Source organism: Triticum urartu, chromosome 6A (genome assembly GCF_056163025.1).
Source record: "Triticum urartu cultivar PI428250 chromosome 6A, HENAU_Tu73, whole genome shotgun sequence".
NCBI classification, from domain to species: Eukaryota; Viridiplantae; Streptophyta; class Magnoliopsida; order Poales; family Poaceae; genus Triticum; species Triticum urartu.
Window position 1 is genome coordinate 58,353,986 of NC_141878.1, and position 24,196 is coordinate 58,378,181.

Sequence of the window (24,196 nt, forward strand, 5' to 3'; positions counted from 1 at the left end):
ATGCGCCCTTTCGTCGAATTGAATTTCACCAACCCGAGTCCGGTTCGCTTCGCGCTCGAACTCGACTCGGTGGGGGGCATTTGTTCGACGCCATTTTGGCGGATTTTTGTTATGAAATATAAAAAAAATGGTGTCAATATGTATGTGCAAGAATGAATATGACCAAGAATAATATGTTGATATTCATCAGATAGGGTCATCAAGACCACGGAGCAATGATTATTTATGTCCACACATACTTGATCTAATCAACCTGATTACCTAGCACCTAGTTTATACGTAGGCATGCAAAGAGTTATGCATGGGCACATCTCACGTAAAAGTTATGATTACGATGGAAATCCTATGCGTGCATGTAGCTAGCTCGTTGAACGTGACGAGTTAGTTGGCTTGACTATCCACGAAAGCTGATCAGGCCAGGTCCCTACGTGTCAGCCGTGACCGTGTCCGTGTGTAGGTCTAGCTGCTGCAATGCACGCACAGGGAATAAGCTTCAGAGGAGATAATGCATCCTTATCTTGTCATCTCTCCACGAGATCAGGAGTGCCGGTTCAACAACTCTGGAGCGAGACTTATCCCTTCTGGCCACACACCTGCCTATATAAGAAGCAGCCACCACGAGTCAAGGGGGACTCCCGGGGGGACGCGCCCACGGCGGCAGCATCGAGCAGATGGACGGAGGAGCCTGCAGAGGAGCCCCCACTACGCCCTCGGTGATGAAAAAAGGAAGCCAAAAGGCCATGCCAGGGAGGACCATGCGCTCGGATGACGCACCGGCGTCCACTGCACCGTAGACGTGCTGCGACCACGACGACGACGCACGCCCGCCGGCAAGCCCGATGGAGCCTTCTTCCATGCGCGCTGCCGCACACTCCATCAACCCAAGCAAGTACACGCACGTGACGCCAAGGCTCAAGACTAACCGTGCACATTGATTCATCTCTCTATTCTTCTTTTATCTTCTTCATCATGCAGATCGAAGATTCAAAGATCGACAGCCAAGTGAGCACTCGGCCAAGAAAGAGGCGGCACCCAGGAGAGCGTGCGCCCATGGTGGCAGCCGACGGCGCCCTCGCACAAGCAGACCACATGTAGATGAAGCAGCGGCGACAGCTACGACCCACACGAGAAGGGCGCTCACACCGGCTGCAATGCCCCGGCCGGCCGGGGACGACGCTGATCGTGTCTGCGAGGCTAGGAAGTTGCGCCGCCGGTGGTGGCGCACACCTGGCCATTTTGTGTTATGTCCAAGTCGTATGGTGCTCTTCTTTTTCTGCCCATATGATACGTATGTTTCTTTTCTCTCTTGATGCCCAAGCGCCATGGAGACTGACACACGAGGACTCGAACGGGGCAAACACACCCGGCCGTCAGGCCGTCTACACACGCGCCGCCGCAGGGCTGCGCACGGGGAGGCGCACACAGATGGGCTGGCCGCCAGGCTGCTCTCGCGCACGCGGCTGCCGCCGGCGGGCTATACACCGGAGAGGGGCGGAGATACACGGCCGCCAGGCTGCACGCACACATAAGGCTGGCCGCAAGGCCGCTCGCACGCACACACACACGGACACCTATAGATCGATTGTGCTATGTCTTTCTTTCATATTTTCTCACAAGCAATCTCTTCCACCGCATTCACAAGGTGATGGTAAGATCGGTAAGAAAAGGTATATACTTTCTTGTATTTTTGTTGTCCATCGATGAACAGGTGACATGCTGGAGACGAACAGGTCCTGCAATGGAAAGCGATAATATTATGAGCACGACATCGAGCCTTATATGGCCATGTTCGTCGAGATGAGAAATATACCATCTCGCGCCCATTTTTACAGGTCATGTGGAGGGTCTGCCCTTGTGATGAAAGATGAACAGGTCTTACGTGCGGCAACCCCGCCGAGGGAAAAGCCGATGAGATCGAACATGGCATGGGAGCCCATACGGCCATGCCGGTAGATGAAATAGAAACCACGTCCTTAGGGGAGGAGAGCCAGGAGACGCGTCGGCATCGGCGGCGTCGAGAAGCTCCCAGTAGAGACACATACGGGGCGCCCATAGGAAGCGGTCACACAGAGGCAGCGACAGAGGCCGCGGGCACCCCGCGCTGCGCCTCGGTGCACTTGTAGGCAGCAGACAATGGGCCGGTGTCCGCGATGATGAGGACGTCCGCCGGCGAGGCGTTCTCGCCACACGCTACAATCAACCCAAGCATCCTTCTTTGTTAACGACATGTATAATTAATCTTCTCACTTTTCCTTTCTTTTCATCTCTCGTTTCAGTGAGGAGCGAGGATGGAGAGCGTGCCCCAGGGAAGGGAGAGGACCAGGAGGAGATGCGCCCCTGGCGGCAGCATCGGCAAGATCGGGACGTAGATGACGCGTCCATGGCGGTGGCAAGTACGGACGGCGGTGGCGAGTACTAGCACCGCCGGAGATGACTGCACCGAAACAACAAACTGCACCGACACCGCCGGAGATCGTCTACACCAAGCCTTTCATTTTTCAGGTGCCATGTTCTTGGCTGGAGATGACTCGGGAGCTGCCGGAGCTCACCAACGACGCAGCCCAACCGCTAGCCCTAATGCTGTTCTAACATGGTAGTCTACAGGTCCGCGGCGAACAGGTTACGATGCACAGGTCACAACGAACAGCTCACCGGTGCACAGGTCCATGGCGTTCCAATCGCGGTGCACAGGTTTGGTGTCTTGCTTCCCGGATGAGACGGCGGGGCAGAGCCGGAGCTCGGTGATGACGCGGCCCGGGACTCGCTTCCCCCTTGATGGCGTACAGATATTTGGTCAAACCAAAGTTTGCAACGACACAGTACAAGACCGGTCCCTCCTTTGAGAGGTGCACCTACCGTGGCAAACAGGTCCATGGCATTCCGATCGCGGTGCACAGGTTTGGTTTCTTGCTTCCCGGATGTGACGGCGGGGCGGAGCCGGAGCTCGGTGATGACGCGGCCCGGGACTCGCTTCCCCCTTCACGGCGTACAGATCTTTGGTCGAACCAAAGTTTGCAGCGACATAATACAAGACCGGTCACTCCTTCGAGAGGTGCACCTACCGTGGCGAACAGGTCCATGGCGTTCCGATCGCGGTGCACAGGTTTGGTGTCTTGCTTCCCGGATGTGACGGCGGGGCGGAGCCGGAGCTCGGTGATGACGCGGCCCCGGACTCGCTTCCCCCTTCACGGCGTACAGATCTTTGGTCGAACCAAAGTTTGCAGCGACACAGTTCAAGACCGGTCACTCCTTCGAGAGGTGCACCTACCGTGGAGAACAGGTCCTTGGCGTACAGGTCCACGGCGTTGCCGGCGTACAGGTCACCCTTTGGCCTAGCACCAGCCCAAGGCAACGCGGCCTCTACAACGCTACCTTTGTCTTGGCGGACCGCCTAATACTTGCCGTCTAGCAAAGACGAGGCGCCAACCACCCCAGCCACGCCATTGTGAGCGTGCGTCAGTTTTTACACTGATGCCGGTCTCCCCAAACCATCACTCCCGCAAGGTGTACCCACTTGCACACCCCGATGAAGTAACCGGCCGTCGAGAAGTCTAAGCCAAGCGCGACCCATGCCACCCCGACAACAAATACTCCAACGCTGCCAAGACCGACGAGGCACGACAGTCTGAGGTCTACATCGACGAGCTCGCATTGTCTTCATCTTCAAGCAATGCCTCCACGCGGCGACACTTGAATCTACTCCGACTTCTACATCAACACACTCCCCAAACCCTGTCCAAGCTTCGACGAGGCGAAGCCACTTCACCGACATGTCTTCTTCTGATGAAGCTATCCATATCTTACCGGGCACCAACGAGGCGAAGGCAAGACACACCGTGTCTGACACCGACGAGGCGGACACCACCAGGCCAGGCACCGACAAGGCGAAGGCCGACCATCTGTCTGAGCTGACGAGGCCAGACATCTTCATCATCGGACATCGACAAGCCGGAGGGATGTGACTAAGCATCGCCGGAGCGACGGACGTATCGCTCCACTCTTCTATTCCACCACATCATCACCATCATCTACACCGAGCACTTGGAGAAGACGAGACTTGAATACGACGACCATTGTAGTAGCTTAATCGGAGGTGGTCCGTGGCTCCGGCTCGCGGACGTAATTAATCGGGAGCCTTCCGAGGCCCCGTGAACCAGAACCTCACAATCGCCGAAGTCATATTGGCCGAGCTAGCAGGCCGTTGAGTGCTTATGTAAAGGGATCATGTAATTTGTTTCTCCGATGAGAGATTAATAAAATACAAGTTTCCCTAATTTTATTTGTGTACTTAGTACACTGGCACGCCCGCATGTTTATTTCCCCTGGCGCGTAGAGAGATAATAACACGATAACCATCGTTGTTTGTTATTATTTTTCGTGTCAAACACTAACCATAGACATGAGTTTTCATTTGATTAACGGTGTCACATCATTAGGAGAATGATGTGATTGAGTTGACCCATTCCGTTAGCTTAGCACTTGATCATTTAGTTTGTTGCTATTGCTTTCTTCATGACTTATACATGTTCCTATGACTATGAGATTATGCAACTCCCGTTTACCGGAGGAACACTTTGTGTGCCACCAAACGTCACAACGTAACTGGGTGATTATAAAGGTGCTCTACAGGTGTCTCCAAAGGTACTTGTTGGGTTGGCGTATTTCGAGATTAGGATTTGTCACTCCGATTGTCGGAGAGGTATCTCTAGGCCCACTCGGTAATGCACATCACTATATGTCTTGCAAGCATTGCAACTAATGAGTTAGTTGCGGGATGATGTATTACGGAACGAGTAAAGGGACTTGCCGGTAACGAGATTGAACTAGGTATTGAGATACCGACGATTGAATCTTGGGCAAGTAACATACCGATGACAAAGGGAACAACGTATGTTGTTATGCGGTCTGACCGATAAAGATCTTCGTAGAATATGTAGGAGCCAATATGGGAATCCAGGTCCCGCTATTGGTTATTGACCAGAGAGGTGTCTCGGTCATGTCTACATAGTTCTCAAACCCATAGGGTCCGCACGCTTAACGTTCGTTGACGATATAGTACTATATGAGTTATGTATGTTGATGACCGTATGTTGTTCGGAGTTCGAGATGAGATCACGGACATGACGAGGAACTCCGGAATGGTCCGAAGATAAAGTTTGATATATGGGATAGTAGTGTTTAATCTCCGGAAGGGTTTCGGAATTCACCGGAAGGGGTTTCGGATGTTTTCCGAAATGTTTGGGCACGAGAACACTTTATCTGGGCCAAAGGGGAAAGCCCACGAGGCTTTTGGAAAGTGCAAAAGGAAGTTTTGCGTAGACCAGAGGCTAGACGCCAGGAACCCTGGCATCTAGGGGGTAGACGCCGGGAACCCTGGCATCTAGCCCTGGAGTCCGAGAAGGACTCTTGCCTTTCGTGTGAAACCGACTTTGAGGAGGCTTTTACTCCAAGTTTCGACCCCAGGGCTCAACATATAAATAGAGGCGTAGGGCTAGCACCAAAGACACATCAAGAAACACCAAGCCGTGTGCCGGCAACCCCGTCCCCTCTAGTTTATCCTCCGTCATAGTTTTCGTAGTGCTTAGGTGAAGCCCTGCGGAGATTGTTCTTCACCAACACCGTCACCACGCCGTCGTGCTGCCGGAACTCATCTACTACTTCGCCCCTCTTGCTGGATCGAGAAGGTGAGGACGTCACCGAGCCGAACATGTGCAGAACTCGGAGGTGCCGTGCTTTTGGTACTTGGATCGGTCGGATCGTGAAGACGTACGACTACATCAACCGCGTTGATATAACACTTCTGCGAATGGTCTACGAGGGTACGTAGACAACACTCTCCCCTCTCGTTGCTATGCATCACCATGATCTTGCGTGTGTGTAGGAATTTTTTTGAAATTACTACGTTCCCCAACACAAACATAGGCTTCCAATATATCAATCTTCATGTCTCGACCATTTTGAGACTCCTCGTCATGTCCGTGATCACATTCGGGACTTCGAACAACCTTTGGTACATCAAAACATATAAACTCATAATGAAACTGTCATCGTAACGTTAAGCGTGCGGACCCTACGGGTTCGAGAACAATGTAGACATGACCGAGACACGTCTCCGGTCAATAACCAATAGCGGAACCTGGATGCTCATATTGGCTCCTACATATTCTACGAAGATCTTTATCGGTCAGACCGCATAACAAAATACGTTGTTCCTTTTGTCATCGGTATGTTACTTACCCGAGATTTGATCGTCGGTATCTTAATACCTAGTTCAATCTCGTTACCGGCAAGTCTCTTTACTCGTTCTGTAATACATCATCCCGCAACTAACTCATTAGCTGCAATGCTTGCAAGGCTTGAGTGATGTGCATTACCGAGAGGGCCCAGAGATACCTCTCCAACAATCGGAGTGACAAATCCTAATCTCGAAATACGCCAACCCAACATGTACCTTTGGAGACACCTTTAGAGCACCTTTATAATCACCCAGTTACGTTGTGACATTTGGTAGCACACAAAAGTGTTCCTCCGGTAAACGGGAGTTGCATAATCTCATAGTCATAGGAACATGTATAAGTCATGAAGAAAGCAATAGCAATAAACTAAACGATCAAGTGCTATGCTAATGGAATGGGTCAAGTCAATCACATCATTCTTCTAATGATGTGATCCCGTTAATCAAACAACAACTCATGTCTATGGCTAGGAAACATAACCATCTTTGATCAACGAGCTAGTCAAGTAGAGGCATACTAGTGACACTCTGTTTGTCTATGTATTCACACAAGTATTATGTTTCCGGTTAATACAATTCTAGCATGAATAATAAACATTTATCATGATATAAGGAAATAAATAATAACTTTATTATTGCCTCTAGGGCATATTTCCTTCAATAGCAACATAGTAAACAATCAAGTGCTAAGCTAACGGAATGGGTCAAGTCAATCATATCATTCTCCTAATGCTGTGATCCCATTAACCAAATGACAACTCATGTCCATGGCTAGGAAACTCAACCTTCTTCGATTAACGAGCTAGTCAAGTAGAGGCATACTAGTGACACTCTATTTGTCTATGTATTCACACATGTATTATGTTTCCGGTTAATACAATTCTAGCATAAATAATAAACATTTATCATGAAATAAGGAAATAAATAATAATTTTTTATTGCCTCTAGGGCATATTTCCTTCAGTGGCATCACACGATCTATGGATATGGCATTGTTTCTTTGGTTTGTCGGGGTTTCTCAATGATATCAATGTCTTGCAGCATTCTCATCTTTTTGCTTAGCTAGCTAGTGGAAAACCTCTAGCTTGCAACTATCCCGTCAATGGCCATGACTATACCATGGGGTACTATCTTGCCGACGGTATTTATCCTCCATGGGCAACATTTGTGAAGACCATTAGTGACCCCAAAATGAAGAAGCTCAAAAACTTTGCCGAAGCACAAGAAGCATGCCCAAAGGATATTGATAGGGCATTTGATGTGTTGCAAGTTCGGTTTGCCATTGTTCGAGGTTCCGCTCGCTTCTGGGATAAAAAAATTCCTCAGAAGCATCATGATTGCTTGTGAAATTTTACACAACATGATTATCAAGGATGAGAGGGATTTGAACTTAGAGTTTCATTATGACAATGTTGGTAGCCGTGTGATGCCTCCAAGGGGCGCAGATGAGATCAATACGTTTCTTGACACCTGCAGGAAGATTGAGAATAGTGGTTCACACTACCAGCTCCAAGAAAATCTCATTGAGCATCAGTGATAACTCTATGGGAGATAGACTCTCATGTTAATTTGAACAATTTATTGTTGTATTTGTGTGAGATTTGAACAATTTGTTGTTGTAATAACTATTTCAATTTGAACATTTATTGTAATGGAGACGATGGTTGTACTGTGAATTGCCTTTCGGATCAATTGTGTTCATATGTTTAAGTGATATTGTGATTCTGTTCAGTTTATATTGTTGGAAATCAAGAATTTGCGAAGCTCCAGAAAATATGCAGTACCGCGAGGCCTCTGGCGCAGAACAGATCCTCTAAACGCGCCTCGCAAAAAAAAATACAGGATGAGTTTAGGGGAATTGTTCCGCCGGAGGCCTCGCCGTGCCGTAATTTTTTTACAGGCCTCCCATAAACGAATTTTGCGGAACACGCCTTACCGGATTTGTTAGAGATGCCCTAACACACGTGGTGGATCTACTCACAAGCAAAACAGTGTCATGTTTATTTATTAATAGGTACACACATTCAGAAAAGGGGGAGAATATATGGTGCCACATTGCACCGAACTCCGGTAGCACATTTTAAAGTGTTCAGAAAATTCTAAAAACAAAATAGGACATTCAAAAAATATCAATGCATGCTGAACTTTTTGTTAATACAGCATGACCATTTTTCAAATACAATGGACTTTTTTAATATACAATGACAAAAAAAGAAATAAAAAAACAGAAAAGGAACCAAAACAGAAAAAGGAAAAGAACCAGAACTAAACCACTGAAAAACCGGAAGCAAGAAACCACAGAAGAAACGAAAAAAAGAACCCGCAAGAAACTGCAGCGAAGGAACATCACGCGAATCGCGTACGTGGGCCGGGCCAACTGTAGGATTGGCCCGTGTGAAATCAGGGAAAAAAAGTTCGAATCTCCCTGCCCTAGCCCCGCGCCAAAGTTTCCCCGCCTCGAATCCCGATTTCCTCCAAACACTTCGCGAAAATTTTCAAGATTCGCCGGCTGTTGGAGCCTTCCGACCAAAAATGGCAGGAAACGCAGATCCTCCGCCGAAAACTCAAATCTTTTCATCCCCCTCCCTCTCGTTCCCTCCTACCTACCGCCGCTACAAGTACCCATGGGAGATCTTCCCAGTCCCATCCCAAGCTCCAACCCAGCCACCTCGCCGCCTAGGCCTAGCCAGCACCGTGCCGGCCGGATTCCAAGAGCGGCAGGCAGCACTTCTCTTCTCCGAGATGGCAGTTGACCGCGCCGACAAGGAGAATCTGCCGCCGGTGACCGCCGCCGTCGCCCGTCCTCATGGCGTGGCTGTCAGGAGCTGCAAGCTGAAGCGGCTCGGGAGGGCGCGGAGGCGGGTGCCGCTCAGGGACATCACCAACCTCTTCGTTGCCGAGTCCGCGGTCGCCGAGTGGCAGCAGGCCCTGCTCCAGCAGCCGCGCGAGGAGTCGGCAGCGGCGCCGGCGGAGCTGGCCTTGAAGAACGGGCCTGCCGGCGGTGCGGCACTGAAGCCTGGCAGATACTTGCTCCGGAAGGAGTTTAGATAGCTACCAATTGTACATGGATTATACTTCTTATGTCATTGTCCAACGATTCATTGGACAAGATTTGGTTGGATTGGTTATAGGAAATGAGCTGCTGAAAGAAAAGAAATACAGTAGAAAAATATGTCAAATTTGATTCTTATCGATGAAAGGTGTCATTCTGAATCGGAATCTGGAGCTATGCAGTGACATATTTCGAGGAATTATACTTGGACTTGAGATCTGCTTCTCCCCTTCTCTAGCTGACACTCAGAAAATATTTCCCATATTTTTCTCATGTCTTGCGTATTAGAATTCGAATGCTGGTCCCAGCCTTTGTGTTTTCCATCTAGATTTGTCATCATTTGGTCCTTGTCATGTTATGAATGGTGCTTTGACATATGCACAAGCTTTTGACTTAAATTGTTCTCTTATTTGAGTGACTTTCTGTTTTCAGATTCTACAGTGTCTACTAGTTTGATGTGTCTATGTTGCCAAAGTTTGTTAACATATTCCACTCTTCTGCAATCTCTGTATTGTTTTTTATTAGTTCTCTTATGTAATGATTTAATCTCCATGAATGTGCAGCCTATATTGATTCTTGCACTGGTGGTAAGACTGAAGACTTCTTTTTGTTTATGCGGGTGAAGAGTGAAGACTGAAGACTTCATTGCTGCTGCAAAGGTGTTCTTAGCTTGGGTAAGAGGCTTCAAACCTATCAACATGTAGCATAGTGATATATAGTCAGGATTATGTTTTATTTTCTGCATTTTGGCATACACTGAGGTATTGGCTATGTATTTTTAAACTTACAGAGTATGATTATTCCAGTAGTTTTGTACTTATATTGTAAGTTTCTTATATTGTCTTCCCTCTGCATACTATGAACTTAACAGAGCAGTTGTTAAAATAGGAAATGTTATATATCATGAAAGGTTCAGTATGCACTTTGCATTCAATTGGATCTACTTTCAGGACTAACTGGCAGTTGTTTGGGTTAAGGGACATGCATATTTTTTTTTGTTCTTACTGCAAGAGCCTAATGTAGGCCAGGTTTGGGTTCACCTAATTAGTCCCTCATACTTAGCTGACATTTCCTATTAGGTGTGGCAAAACATGCTCCCAGATTTTTTAAGAGGTTGGTTGTGATACACCAGCTAGTCCTAATTGTGGCGCTGTTTGGGTGGTCCTCGTGATACATGTACACCAGCAAGTATCTTCTAATGTTTCCAAATATATTTCTGTACAATAGACATGCCGTCTGATATAAATGTAGAAGGGGGCTTCTGTGTTTTCTGAAGTGTTAAGATCGGTTGATTCTCTATAGATAAGACATTTGACCTTGAATACATACAAATAGCTGCTGTAACAAACAGTTTTTTAACTGCCATGTCTTCACATTGTTGGCTAATATTGGCTGCCATCTCACGTAGGGTTTCAGTTACCTTATGGAATTGCTAGTCAAGCCACCAGTTTGTTCTTGGTTGCTGTTCTTAGCCATAATGAAAACAAAAATAGTAGTACAGAATGCTCTCTATTAGTTTTGATACCTATTTAGCATGCCTTATTAACACATCATTCTTACTGGGGACACACTTATTTGCATGAGTTAATCAGTTGTTAAATGTTCATGAAAGCCACAACTGCAAATACCTTTTTCTTGGATTCAGCTAGAAGCCCTTCTTGGTGTGTTGAGAAGAACTTCCCTGGCAGGATGGGCCACAAGGAACGGTAGATCTACCTGGCCTCTCCCTACACTGCAATGCCCTGAGCGTTGACACGATATGTCACGGACCCCAGGGAGTTCCTGTTTTAGTGATTGAATTTGCGTTTCGCAGTCCTGTACCAGCACTGTTTTTTGTGTTCAGAACTGTAGTTTAGATGTGTCATGTGCGTGTCCTGCTGAGAAATAAGTTACTTATGAGTAGCAGTTGTAACTGAGAAATGTTCTGTTGTATGCTTTTTTGCTGGCATTACTGAGTGTGCTATCAGAAACAAACATAACTGTTACATCGTCACACAAAAGGGTATTCTTCCAGGATGATATATTTTTCTACATCGTGGACGAACATCAGAGTACCCATACTATGTGTCCCTTGTGCTTGGCAAACTTCATACACTTGGACCTGTGCTTCACCATCTTGATCTCTCTGTTGTAATTGTTGTCGCTGGGCATTTGCGTCTGATGTGTCTGGAAGATGGCGAATCTGGATTGTAGCTCTGTTCAGTTAGTTCAGTCGATCCAGTTTAAGGTTTTTTGATTTAGGGTTTTATTCAATATCCTTGTAATGGCCCTAAAATGCACAAATTTGTTACATATCGTGTGATCAGTGTACTGTGTAGTTGGGTGGTTCTGTGTCATGGTTCACAATGCCCCTTTTTTCAATGAATCTGCTTACAATGGTCACATCTTTTGTAGTACTACCTCTGTTCACTTGAACTGCCAAAACGTCTTACATTAGTGAACAGAGGTAGTATTTTTTTTAAATGCATCGTAAGTAACAATGAAGACCAATCACTGTAGGGGTGCATCACCATGTTTTTTTTGTGGTAGTATTGGATATAATAGAACTTACATGGATGCTAGATTGATTGGTTCAACTGTTGTGAGTATGAAGCATGGTCATTAGTATAGATAAATGCTTGAACTTGGCTATCCATTATCACCTGAAATGAAAAGGTACTGGTGTTTGCCAACAAAAACAGTTTCTGAAAATTTGTAAAGAATTTGGCGATGTACTAATAGATTTTTGGTCCATGTGTGATTAGGGTAGTGTGTTGTTAGGTGGTTCTGTCTTGGGGTCCACAATGCCCTGTTTTCTTAATGAATCTCTTCGAATGAATTTGCTTACAACGATCACATCTTTTGTAGCATTTTTTTACATTATGAATTGTAAGTAACAATGGTGACCAATTCACTGTGGGTCGCCATGGGGTTTTCTGCAGTATTTGAGCTAACAGAACTTAAATCGATGCTAAGATTGATTGGTTTGCTGTTGTGAGTGCGACGCATAGTCATTAGTATAGATAAATGCTTTTCTTGAGGAACCCAGCTATTCGTTATCACCAGAAAGGAAAGTTTACTACTGTCTGCCAATAAAAATAGTTTCTGAAAGTCTGATCTCTCAAGGGTGATGATGATGCTTTGAAGATGGTCTATGTAGCACATAGCGTAAAGCACAAAGCAACTGACACTTTGATCATGATAACATGATTGTGAAGCAGAGCTGCAATGATGTGCTGGTACCAAGAGTTATGGTGTCACCAAGAAAGCTTGAGAGCAACGGGAAAGGAGACAACTAGAGAGCAGAACATTCAGAAGCACACACATGGAGAAATGAACATTCAGAAGACAGCTACAGTGACATCGATGAGAAATTCAGTGATAGTGACTATGCCATAGACAGTGGAGATGATGATTTGTATGAACAAAATGTGTATCATGGTGAGAAGCAGGATGATTTATATGAACAAAATTTACATCATGGCACCCACATACGTGGCATGCCACGCCAGCGTCGCGTGGCAACGTCATATACCCAAGGGTGAGTTTCTAAATTGATGTATGAAACTGAACTTTCGCGACAACTTCTTATATCAACCGTGTATTTTCCATTTTTCCTAGGAACAAACATAACTGTCCATGTTACTAAATGTGGACGAACAGATACACACATCAGAGTACCCATGTTATGTGTCCATTAAGTCTGTCTAATTTGATACGCTTGGACCTGTGCTTCACCATCTTGATCTCTTTGTCATTGTCGTCGCCGGGACCTACCTCGATGGGGATGATGACGACGAAACGGTCCGGCTTCTTCCCAGATCTGTCAATAGGGGGACTAGGGACAGTGCCGAAGAACCTGAAGATGCACATCTTGCCGGACCCGAGGTGCACCAGGGAGGAGGTGCCTCCCAGCCAAACCCCAGGCAGCCTGAATTCCTCCCAGACACCGCGCACCTCCGGCGGGCTCTCCGCGGTCGCGGTGGCGAGGTCGACGGCGCAGAGAGGGCTGCTGATGGACGCGAAGCCGAAAGACAGTCTGTCGCGGCCGCACACCGGGACGTGCTTGACTTTTCCGACGAACGGTAGCGCCCAGTCGCCTTCCTTCCTCCAGGAGCAGCGCCTGGTGTCGAACGAGTAGGTCCCCGCGTTCTTCGTGTACGTCCAGATCCTGCCACCGGCGGCCGCCGTGACGCCCCCTTTTTCAATGAATCTGCTTACAATGGTCACATCTTTAGTAGTACTACCTCTGTTCACTTGAACTGCCAAAACGTCTTACATTAGTTAATAGAGGTAGTATTTTTTTTAAATGCATTGTAGGTAACAATGAAGACCAATCACTGTAGGGGTGCATCACCATGTTTTTTTTTGTGGTATTGGATATAACAGAACTTACATGGATGCTAGATTGGCTTTCGTTCGGGTCTGGCCAGCCCATTAGTCCCGGTTCTTCCATGAACCGGGACCAATGAATGCATTGGTCCCGGTTCGTGAGCCCAGGGGGCCGGCCGGGGCCTCGTGGGCATTGGTGCCGGTTCGTATGGACCCATTTGTCCCGATTCCAGGCATGAACCGGGATCAATGGGCCTCGCTCTTGGCCCACAAACATTGGTCCCGGTTCTTGGCTCGAACCGGGACAGAAGGCTGGGCTTTAGTCCCGGTTCCAGCCACGAACCGGGACAAATGAGTTGCCTATATATACCTCGTCGCCGCAGCAGAGCACTCCGCAGTCCTCTGTTTTTTCTGGCCGGCGAGGAGAGGACATTTGGGTGCTCTAGCTCACCTCCTATGCACACGAGGTGTTTGATGAAATGTCCAAGCCACGCTAGTTAAGCTTTCTCCTCTCGAAGCTCGACCTCCAAGCTCCATTTTTCCCGAAATTTGTCTAGGTTTAGTGGTCCGTCACGTCCCGTCCCCGTCTCACCGCCGTCGATCGCCCGCGCCGATCTCGTCGCCTGCACCACCGTGGTGAGCCTCTTATCTTCTTCTGAAAGAAAAAAAAATTCTTACCTTAGATAGATACTTGTCTAATTTTCTTATTTTCATTATTGCTTGTTATTATATAGTGCGATGGTTTTGGCATCCGCCCCTGTCGGCCCTTGTCCTGGCTATGATTCAGATGTGGTATATATATATATATATATATAATCTTTTATAACTATTTGGTTCATTTATTGTTTATGACAATTATGTCCATCAAGTTGACATAGATTTTATTTATATAGGAGGTAGTTGAACCGGAAATTCCAACCGACCCTATTGTCGAGAGGTTAAATTTAGTTGAAGAAGAAAACAATTACTTGAAGGAAAAAATAAAAAAAAATTGAGGAGAAGATGATATTGGTGTTGCATGTTGCGGATGTCGTCGATGATCACAAGATCAAGATGGATGCAATGCGGTTGAAGATTAGAAAGATTAGAAAATATACCATTCATACCGAGGCTTGGTATCATTATGCCGTTGGATCAATTTTTACCTTGGTTGTGATTATGATCGCATTTGTTGTTGCATTGAAAGGTTTTACATAGTTTCAATGTATGCTTTAGCTAGATGCTCTGGAGAGCTATATGTTGTTCAATAAGAACTATGTATGTACTTTGTTTTTAATGTGATGATGAACTTCTATTAATTTGGTCACTTATCTATTCATGAGAGTTATATGTACTAAATTGATGATGTGGCTTTGAATGGTGCATTTTATACACGAAGTGCATCCAGTTTTAGCCGTAAGCCTCTCTACTTTCTTGCACATACTATGTGGGTGAAATGATGATACCATGCCAACTTTCAACCTTTTCAGAATTCATTTGTAGTGCTTTTCAATTTCAGGGTCTTATAACTCAAAATAATCAGTAAATGCATGAAAAATAACAAATGAAGTTAGAAATGGTTGAAAATTGATGATGTGGCTTTGAATGATGCATTTTGAACACAGAAAAAGTATGGAGTTCAAATAAGTTCAAAAAACGAAATCCTTTTGTAACAGACGAGTTTCCGTATGAAACCCTGATACTTCGAAAGAGATTATCCGTTTTGTACACGAAGTGCATCCAGTTTTTGCCGTAAGCCCCTCTATTTTCTTGCACATGCTATGTGGGTGAAATGATGATACCATGCCAACTTTCAACCTTTTGAGAGTTCATTTGTAGTGCTTTTCAATTTCAGGGTCTTATAGCTCAAAATAATCAGTAAATGCATAATATATACGAATTTCAGGGTCTTTCAGTAAAAAGAATTATCATAAAATAAAATAAATAAGTGATTTGAAACAAAATAATATAGACTTTAATAAAATATATAAGTATAAACAAAATAAAACAAAACAAAATAAAATAAAATTTAATAACATAAATAAAACTTATGAAACTAAAATTATCAAAGTATTTCTATTCAAAACGTTATAAGCAACCTCTAAAATTTATGAAACTAAAATTATATAAAATTGATGCAACTAAAATTATTAAAGTATTTTCTGTTCAAAATCATTAAAAGCAAAAAGAATTTTCATAAAAAACTTTTCTTGTTAGAAACTTTAATAGCAAAAAGAATTATCATAAAATAAAATAAATAAGTAATTAGAAACAAAATAAAATAAGATAAATAAGTATTTTGTTGTAAGTAGAAACAAAACAAAAAATAAAGCAAAAAAGAAAACAAAAAATGGGAAAAAAAATAAAAAAATTGCTACCTTCTGGGCCACCACGGCCTGAATACGACTAGAAACCCATCAATGGGCCAGGATTTAGGCCCGCAGATGGCCCAGTAGGCCCATCAGGCATAGCAGTCATAATTAGACCCGTAAGCCTGCAATGGAGAGGAGCTTGAGTGGGGTGCGACAGTGGGGCTTGTAAACCACTGCGCGCCCTTCTCGACTAGCAAGGTGGGACTAAACTCTCACCACCACCTCGTTGTGCAAGGCATTTGGTCCCGGTTCGTGGCACAAACCGGGACTAAAGGGATGCATTGGTTCCGGTTCGTGGCACCAACCGGAACCAATGCCACCCCTTTAGTCCCGGTTGGTGCCACCAACCGGGACCAAAGGCCACCGCTTCCCGCCCTTTGGGCTGCCGAAAAGATGCCTTTGGTTCCGGTTGGTGGCACCAACCGGGACTAAAGGGTGCATTGGTCCCGGGTTGTGCTATGAACCGGAACCAATGCTCTGAGTATATAAGTAGGACTTGTGAAAATTTCAGTTTCATCGACCATTTGTCCCTCGACGACGCCGAACTCATCGATGCCGGCAGGCTGCCCGTGCTCGCCGTCGCCGTCCCGCGCCCTTGCTGCCCGTGCTCGCCGACGCCGCCAGGCTGCCCGTGCTCGCCGTCGCCGCCCGCTCCTCGTCGCCGCCCACTCCTCATCGTCGTCGCCCTGCGCCGTCGCCCTGCCCCGACGCGCCGCCCCGGCCCGTGTCCCTGCCCCGACGCGCCGCCCCGGCCCGAGCCCCTGCCCCGACGCTGCTCCACGCCCCCGGCCTGCCCCGATCGACCACACGCTGCCGCCACGTTCAGTCCGGTCGCTGGCCTTCCTCTCTGTTTTTTTCATATATATGATTTTTTTTTCAGATTATGTGCATATGTGTGATTATATGTATGTGTGTGTATATATATGATTATATGTCCTGTTTTTTTTCCAGATTTTTTGTTCATATATATGATGATTTGTTTTTTGCATTTTTATAAAACATATATATATATATATGTTCTCTGTGTATATATGTTCATATATGCAAAAGTTAGATTTTTAGAAAAGTTTTATCTATATATGTTCTCTGGTTTAGTACATTTTAGGTTAGTTTTATTTTTAGAAAAGTTTTATATATTTAGGAAGAAGGAAGAGAAGGAAGAAGGAAGAAGATGAAAAAGTTTTATATATGCAAACGTTACATTTTTAGAAAAGTTTTATATATCTAGCTAGGAAAGGAAGAAGAAAAAAAAGAATGAGAGGGAAAAGGAAAATAAGAAGAGGAAGAAAGGAGAAGAAGAGGAGAAATAAATAAAAAGAGGAAAAAGAAGAAAAAGAAGAGGAGAAGAAGAAAAAATAGTCTATTTTTTCTTCTTCTCCTCTTTTTTCTTCTTGTCTTTTTTCTTCTATCTTCTCCTCTATTCCTTTCTTCTTCTCCTTTTTTTTATTTCTTCTTCGTCTTCTTATTTTTTATCGAGCATGTCGTTGTCGATATACCCCCTCCCGATAACTTCAACACGAGGTGGGGGGGTCGATATACCCCCTCCCTGATAACATTATTTTCACATGTATGTATGTCGTCGTTATCAATATAACCGCCCCCCTCCCGGATAATTTCGACATGAGGGGCGGTCGATATATATACCCCCTCTCGACTGTGATAACTTATACCACGGGAGCACCCGGCCCCCCGGCCCTCTCGCTCGACCAAAACTCTCGAGGACACCCAAACCCTAGAAAAAACGATGTCGGTCTCCCACCCCCTCCCGCCGCGCCCCTACCCGATCGACAAACTCTCTTGAGGCCACCCAAATTTACCAAGTTAAAAGAGCATTGTCGTCGAGGCCACCCCAAACCCTAAAGAAGCGTCGAGGCCAGGCCACTAATATGATTCCTTATTGTGCTTAGCTAGCTAGTTCAACGTTTGCCACTAATATATCCATCTGTCATGTTTGAATAATAATTGCCATGTTGTAAATATTTGCAGAAACTATGGATCCTCACCCCCGAGACGAAGCACAAGAAGCGGTGTTGGGGGAGATAATCGCACATGGAAGTGATGTCGTCTTGTCGTTTCTCAACGACACATGCACCGATGGTCTGGAAAGATAGGATGAAGAAGCAGGCTACGATGATGATCAAGCAATGGGGGAGGAAGGACACCGTGATGACGGCTCCGGTGACCGAATGGAGGGGGAATGACACCGTGATGACGGCTCCGGTGACCGAACGGAGTCCGGTCAGGTATATATATTAATTAATTAAGCATGTGCTGACTATAGCTAATTGATGCATTAATTGTTTTTGTATGTACACATATTAACTCTCTTCTTTTTCTTCTTTTCTAGCCCTCCGGATCGAGCAACACTTCGGTAACGAGACGAGGCCCGAAGAGAAAGTTGCGTGCGGATGAAAGGTACACGATCATCAAAATTGATCGCGCTGGCCAACCAATTGAACCCCTCCGGACCAAGAAAAAATTTAATGCTCAGTGCGGGGTTCTAGTTAGGGACATGATCCCGATCAGCATCGAGCAATGGTTGAAGCCTAAGGACAAAGAATCTCAGGTGTCTTATGTCAGCGATAGGCAGAAAGCTGATCTTTGGACCGCGCTGCAGGAAAATTTCACCTTCCCGCCAGAGGAGGATCCGGAGAATCCAGTTAAAAAGCCAATGATCAAGGCTTATGCTCTTAAGAAGATGGCTAAGCTATTCAGGAGGTGGAAGAATGAGCTGAAATCATCGTTTGTCGTCCAAGACAAGACTCCAGAAATCATCGGCTGATTTGAGAAGATCAAAGATCAGTGGCCCGCATTTATCACCAAAAAGAAATCTGAGAGAGCAGCGAAGATGTCAGCGACAAACAAGAAAAATGCTGCAAAGAAGAAGCATCACCATCGCACGGGGTCAGGTGGCTACCTGAAAGCCTGGCCGTTGTGGGACAAGGCTGAGAATGACCTCATTGATAAAGGGATCGAACCAGAGATGCGACGCTGGCCAGACCGTTGCAGGACTTGGTTCTTCGGGGTTGGGGGAAAATTGGACCCTGTAGCAGGGAAGTGCGTTTGGACCAACGAGCAACTGAACACACCCATCGAGAAGCTTCAGGAGTATATCAAAAAGGCGCAAGGGACGTTCGTTCCGGACAGAGAGAACGACAAGCTCACAGAGGCCCTCAAGAATCCTGAGCACCCCGGACGGACACGAGGCACGCCAGGCTCCCTTTCATGGAAGGATGGATTTCCCAACGCAAGCGGTTACAAACGCCGTGAGAGGAAGAAGAAAAATGAGTTGACCCAACTACAGGCACTGCACGCAAGGGTACAAGTGCTAGAGGAACGAGACGAGGCCCGCAGCGCACGACCTGCCGAAGCTGCTACACCCGAAGCTACCCCGCCATCTCAGCAGAGAAGCAGCGTGGCTTCCACGGAGCTGCTTCAGGAGCCTGTCTTCACGACTCCTGCTAGCTACCCCGTGGATGCTATCACAGAGTCTCAGAATTGCCACCTTATGACGCAATGGATGGAATTGAAAGTCAAGGCGATTGTTGGCTCTGTTGCACCTCCTGAACTTGGCGCAACTTTTCATTGCCGGCCGTTTCCAGAAAGATATGCTAGGGTGATGGTGGATGAAATCACAGAAGGATTTGAGGACATCCAGCTTGACCACCCTACGGGTGACGGGGAGACTCGGCTGGGTTCTTGTCTAAAGACTCCATGCCTATGGCAGAAGGAGCTCATCAACCTTCCGAACTGGACGCCTCCGCCTCCTCCTCCTCCTCCTCTAGCGAGCCAGGGCACTCCGCCTCCTCCTCCGGCGAGTGATCAGGGCACTCAGCCTCCTTCTTCGGCGCGTGGCGGCACTCCGCCTGCGCCGGCACACCCGAGCAGCCACCAGCCTCCTCCTTCTCCGGCGCGTGGCGGCACTCCGCCTCCTTCTCCGCCTGCGCCGGCGCGCCCGAGCAGCCACCAGCCTCCTCCTTCTCCGCCTCGCCAGCAAGGGCGGAAGAGACCCTCCGCCGCCCCGGCTGCTCCGGCGCGTCGTAGTCCTTCTCCTCCGCCTCGTAAGCAAGCACGAAAGAAGACAGCCGCAACCGTTCCGTCTGCTCCGGCGTCTAGCAGTACAGCCAGAGGCGAGAGGCAATACAGATTCGGTCCACCTCTCAAGCCTCTAGAGAAGTTACCATACGAGAGGACCGTGGAAGAAAACGCGAAGATCGTGGAGAAAGAAGTGAAGAACTTCTTTGAAGGGGTGAAAGCAAAGAGACATCCACCTCCGGAGGAGAAGGTAGACCGGGTGAAAGCAAAGCGCACTATTGATGCCCTGAGGAAAGTACCAAAGTCTCCGCTGAAAAACAACTATGAGCGCATTACTGCAAAGGTATATATCGAAGCGGAGCGGTCAGGAAATACTATCAGTGATCGAAGGTTAGCAGAACGATGAGTTGGGAAAAAAATTCCCAGCTCGACGAACAAGCGGACCAATTATGCCCCCCGTTCAAGGTGTCTAGCGATATCGTCGCTAATGATCTGGGGATGGTGCCCGGTTATAGCAATCTTGAAGATCACCTGCCCGGCGATGTACATTATGATTTCTTGGAGGTGGAAGAACACCAATACCATTACGGGAAGCCTCTTGTCAAAGATGAAAAATCTCTAACAACGATGACGCGAAGATTCCATGATTGGTACATGAAAACCTGCAGAGAGTCTGGGGGACGGATACTTTGTATCTGAGAGTTAAAGAGGAGCATGACCTCGTTGGAATTGATTTGTTGACTGTTCCATTTGAGGAGTTCTTCCAGTGGTTGAATCAAAAGGCCCTTGATAAATTAACGGTCACTTGCTACTGTCTGTAAGTACTACTTCTGTCATTAAGTCTCTATATATAGCTCAGCTCTTTCATTGCATGTATATATGATTATCCTCACTATATTATTCAGATTGAAGATCATTGAGTGCAGAAAAGCAGAAATGTATGATATTGGGTTCATTAACACAAATCTCATAGATCAATTTGAGGTTGAAAAGAACGCCAATGATGCTGAGGCCAACTTGCTCAAATCATTGATAATAAATCAAAACAAATATAAAATACTCTTTCCTTACAACTTCGAGTGAGTGTTACTGTCTTGTGCATATTCGGTTCCCCTTATTACTCGAGCGAGATTATAGTAATGTAATTGATGAGTTATGCATGCGTGCGCAGCTTCCACTATATTCTTCCAGAGATTAAGCTTGAGCAGGGACTAGTAACCGTCTTAGAATCGAGACGAAAATCTCCCGAGACCTATGCGGACATGACTAAAATGCTCGAGAAGTAAGTTCAATCGATCATTATCGCACCATATCGGCAACTTTTTGTTCATTTCCTGATATCAAGTAATTGTTTTCTTTGTCTCGCAGGGTTTGGAAAGTATTCACCGCACAAGCTCCGGGACTGCCGGGGAGCTGCGATGGACATACCCGAAAGCAAGTAATACTAGCTAGCTAGTTCCGCGCATCTCGATCCCGTTGATTCTATCTACTTTCATCAATGCCATTTATAATGCTTCATTATCAGCTTGATTGATCTCTATTTCTCGTAAAGTGCTTGTGGCAGGAATAAGGCAATGATTACTGTGGATACTACGTGTGCGAGTTCATCTACAACGCGACCTGCAAAGATAAGCGGGGCTACTCTAAAAGACAATTTGATGTGCATAAGCAATAATATTTACAATTTCATTTTATTAAACCATCATTTCTGTTGAGTTTCGTTCTTATATATGTATTAACCCCTTCTTCAAATTGGACGTGGGAGATGCGGAATGAACTCCTACCAGAAGATCGCATGAAAGCAATTTAAGAGGAATTAGCGGGATTCTTTCTTGACCACGTCATCAATAAAGCCGGAGAATACCATGTGGAACTTGATTTCAGATGCTAGGGGATTGTAACAGATCTTACATATTGTATATGTATGTAGCCAGTAGCGTCGGATAGATAATACAAAAACTTGTTGTTCGACCAATCTCTCGGAGAAGGAGAGGTCGATCACTTCTCTCGGTATGCATGACGAACTTCTGTACTTAATGGTTTCCTTCATTTTCTTACTAGCTAGCGTGTCGAGGGCTTCTCTATACGTATAGTACGTAGCGTCGACCAAGCACGGAGATAAAAGAGGACACTTCTCTCTATTAATTAATTAGCTACCTAACACAATATATGAAACACCTTAATTAACCATACAAAACCCCCAAATCCACCCCCCTTTCAGAAAAAAAAACAAAACCCTAGCCCCTGAAGAGCTGACGCGTGGATGCCTATTGGCCCCGGTTGGTGCCATCAACCGGGACTAAAGGCCCTCCTGCCTGGGCTCGCCACAGCGGCCACGTGGAGGCCAATCTGTCCCGGTTCGTATAAGAACCGGGACTAAAGGCCAAGGGCATTAGTAACGACCCTTTAGTTTCGGTTCCGCAACCGGGACAGATGGGCCTTATGAACCGGGACAAATGGCCCTTTTTCTACTAGTGGTGGGAGGCTGTGCCAGAACCAGTCCTCCTGGAGCCTATCGTACCGGAGGGCCTCGAAGCAGCCCTTGCCCTTGTCGGGTATGAGTTCGAGGACGAAGAGGCCTTCCCCGACGGAGGCGGAGATCGGGCGGCCCTTGCGAGCACGCATCACCGGTCCGCCACGGACGGCGCGGCAGGCGACGTCGTAGATGACGAACGGCGCTTGCCGTCGGTGGACACGACCTTGACGTCGCCGCCGCCATAGATGGCGCCTTCGCGGAGAAGGTGGAAGTTGACGAAGCAGTTCCCCGGGAATGCCGGCTTGTCGAAGCGCGCGGACGCGGGAGGCAGGGGGATGTCGTCCATGGCCTCATCGTCTGGGTCGGGGTGGGAGAAGAACGGTGCCACGTCGATGTGGTGCAGCGTGTACGTGTGGCTACTGTAGTCGTTCGTGGCCAGGATCACGCAGCTCCGGTCTTCTAGCGCCGCCGCCGCCGCCGCCATCAGCTCGTTATCGATGGTGCAACTCCCTTCTCTCGATCCAATCAGAGTATATAAGAGCGTGGTCACTGGTCAGAGTCGGAGTCAAGTCCAAGTCCGACTAAAAACAGGACAATGTCAGTTTCAACAACCCTTCGGACTTCGATTTTTTTTACGAAAGTACTATTTGGCGAACGTTCGCTAGGAGCCCAACCCTGGCGAACGCCTTCCCTGCCTGTCACACGGATCTTGATGCACGACCAACGCCATGTCAACTCTCTTGAGTCATTTGCTGTGGACGTATCTATGGAAAATGTTTCCTTTATTTGTTTTTTTTCAAAAAACACAAAGGATGTGTAGTTGCGGGATTCGAAATAGTTTAAAAGACAGGACCGGACCAGTGGTCAGACAAAAAAAACCCCGGAACCGACGACCACGGTGGTTCTTTAAGCGTTGCGGACTGTTCGAGCAATCAAATCGGAAAAAACCAGTCGAACCAGCCGGTTTTTGGACAAAGCGATGAACCGAACAGTTTTTGCAAACCGGACAATTCAATGTCGTTTTCAGAGAACCCCCTCAATCAACTACTTTTTCTGTGAACAAGCTAGGGGTAGAAAGGGAAAAGAGAAAAAAAAACTTTGTAGGGTTTTGGCCGAACACTGTGCATCATGTATACGAATTAGGCAAATTGCGCCTATCAAGGCCTTGTTGATTGCTATTATAGTACTATGTTTGAGTTAGAGATTATCACGTATATAGTTTAGATATTATCACATGGTTGTTGGTTACTCTGGCATTTGATTACATATTTTTTATCTATTGTTGATATTGCTAAAATTTATATATTTTATGGCTTAAAAATTTGGCAATCAAACCAGTGAACCAACAGTCTGAACGGTAAAAACCTGAACCGACAGCCTCACCGATTTGATTACTAGTCTGGTTTTTTAAACTATGTTTCGCACTCGAGACCTACTGCATTAGTAGAAGGCTCACCACTGGGCTGAAGCTGTGTTTTGTGAACAGATGTGCTCAAATGCCTTTATTTATTTTAGAATAAATAAATAAATTTGTTTTCTCATTTGATTTTTTTCCCAAAAATTCCAATTTTCCCATTTTGAAAGAACAAAAATCCCTATTTTTAGAGGGGATTTTATTTCTAAACTTACCATATGCATTCTTATTATATGTAGCATGGGAATTCACAGGTCTTTCGTTTATTATAGTTTTATTTGTTTTAAGAGCATGGCATTTTGTTATCAATAACATGACATTT

At 46.3% G+C, this 24,196-nt stretch overlaps 1 protein-coding gene and 1 pseudogene across 1 annotated transcript; one reads left to right on the plus strand and one right to left on the minus strand.

Annotated features, from left to right (window-relative positions):
- Positions 1–8,824: 8,824 nt before the first annotated feature.
- On the plus strand, positions 8,825–9,425 carry LOC147963909 (uncharacterized). Its single transcript, XM_087528664.1, has one exon. The coding sequence runs from the start codon at positions 8,978–8,980 to the stop codon at positions 9,284–9,286; it is 309 nt and encodes a 102-aa protein (XP_087384790.1). The 5' UTR covers positions 8,825–8,977; the 3' UTR covers positions 9,287–9,425.
- A 3,503-nt stretch (positions 9,426–12,928) lies between these two features.
- Positions 12,929–22,944, minus strand: LOC147963910 (uncharacterized; annotated as a pseudogene).
- Between the last annotated feature and the right edge of the window lie 1,252 nt (positions 22,945–24,196).

Bases quoted from the DNA above. Each gene is read 5' to 3' on its own strand.
- LOC147963909 (XM_087528664.1), top strand. From the start codon at position 8,978: ATGGCAGTTGACCGCGCCGACAAGGAGAATCTGCCGCCGGTGACCGCC.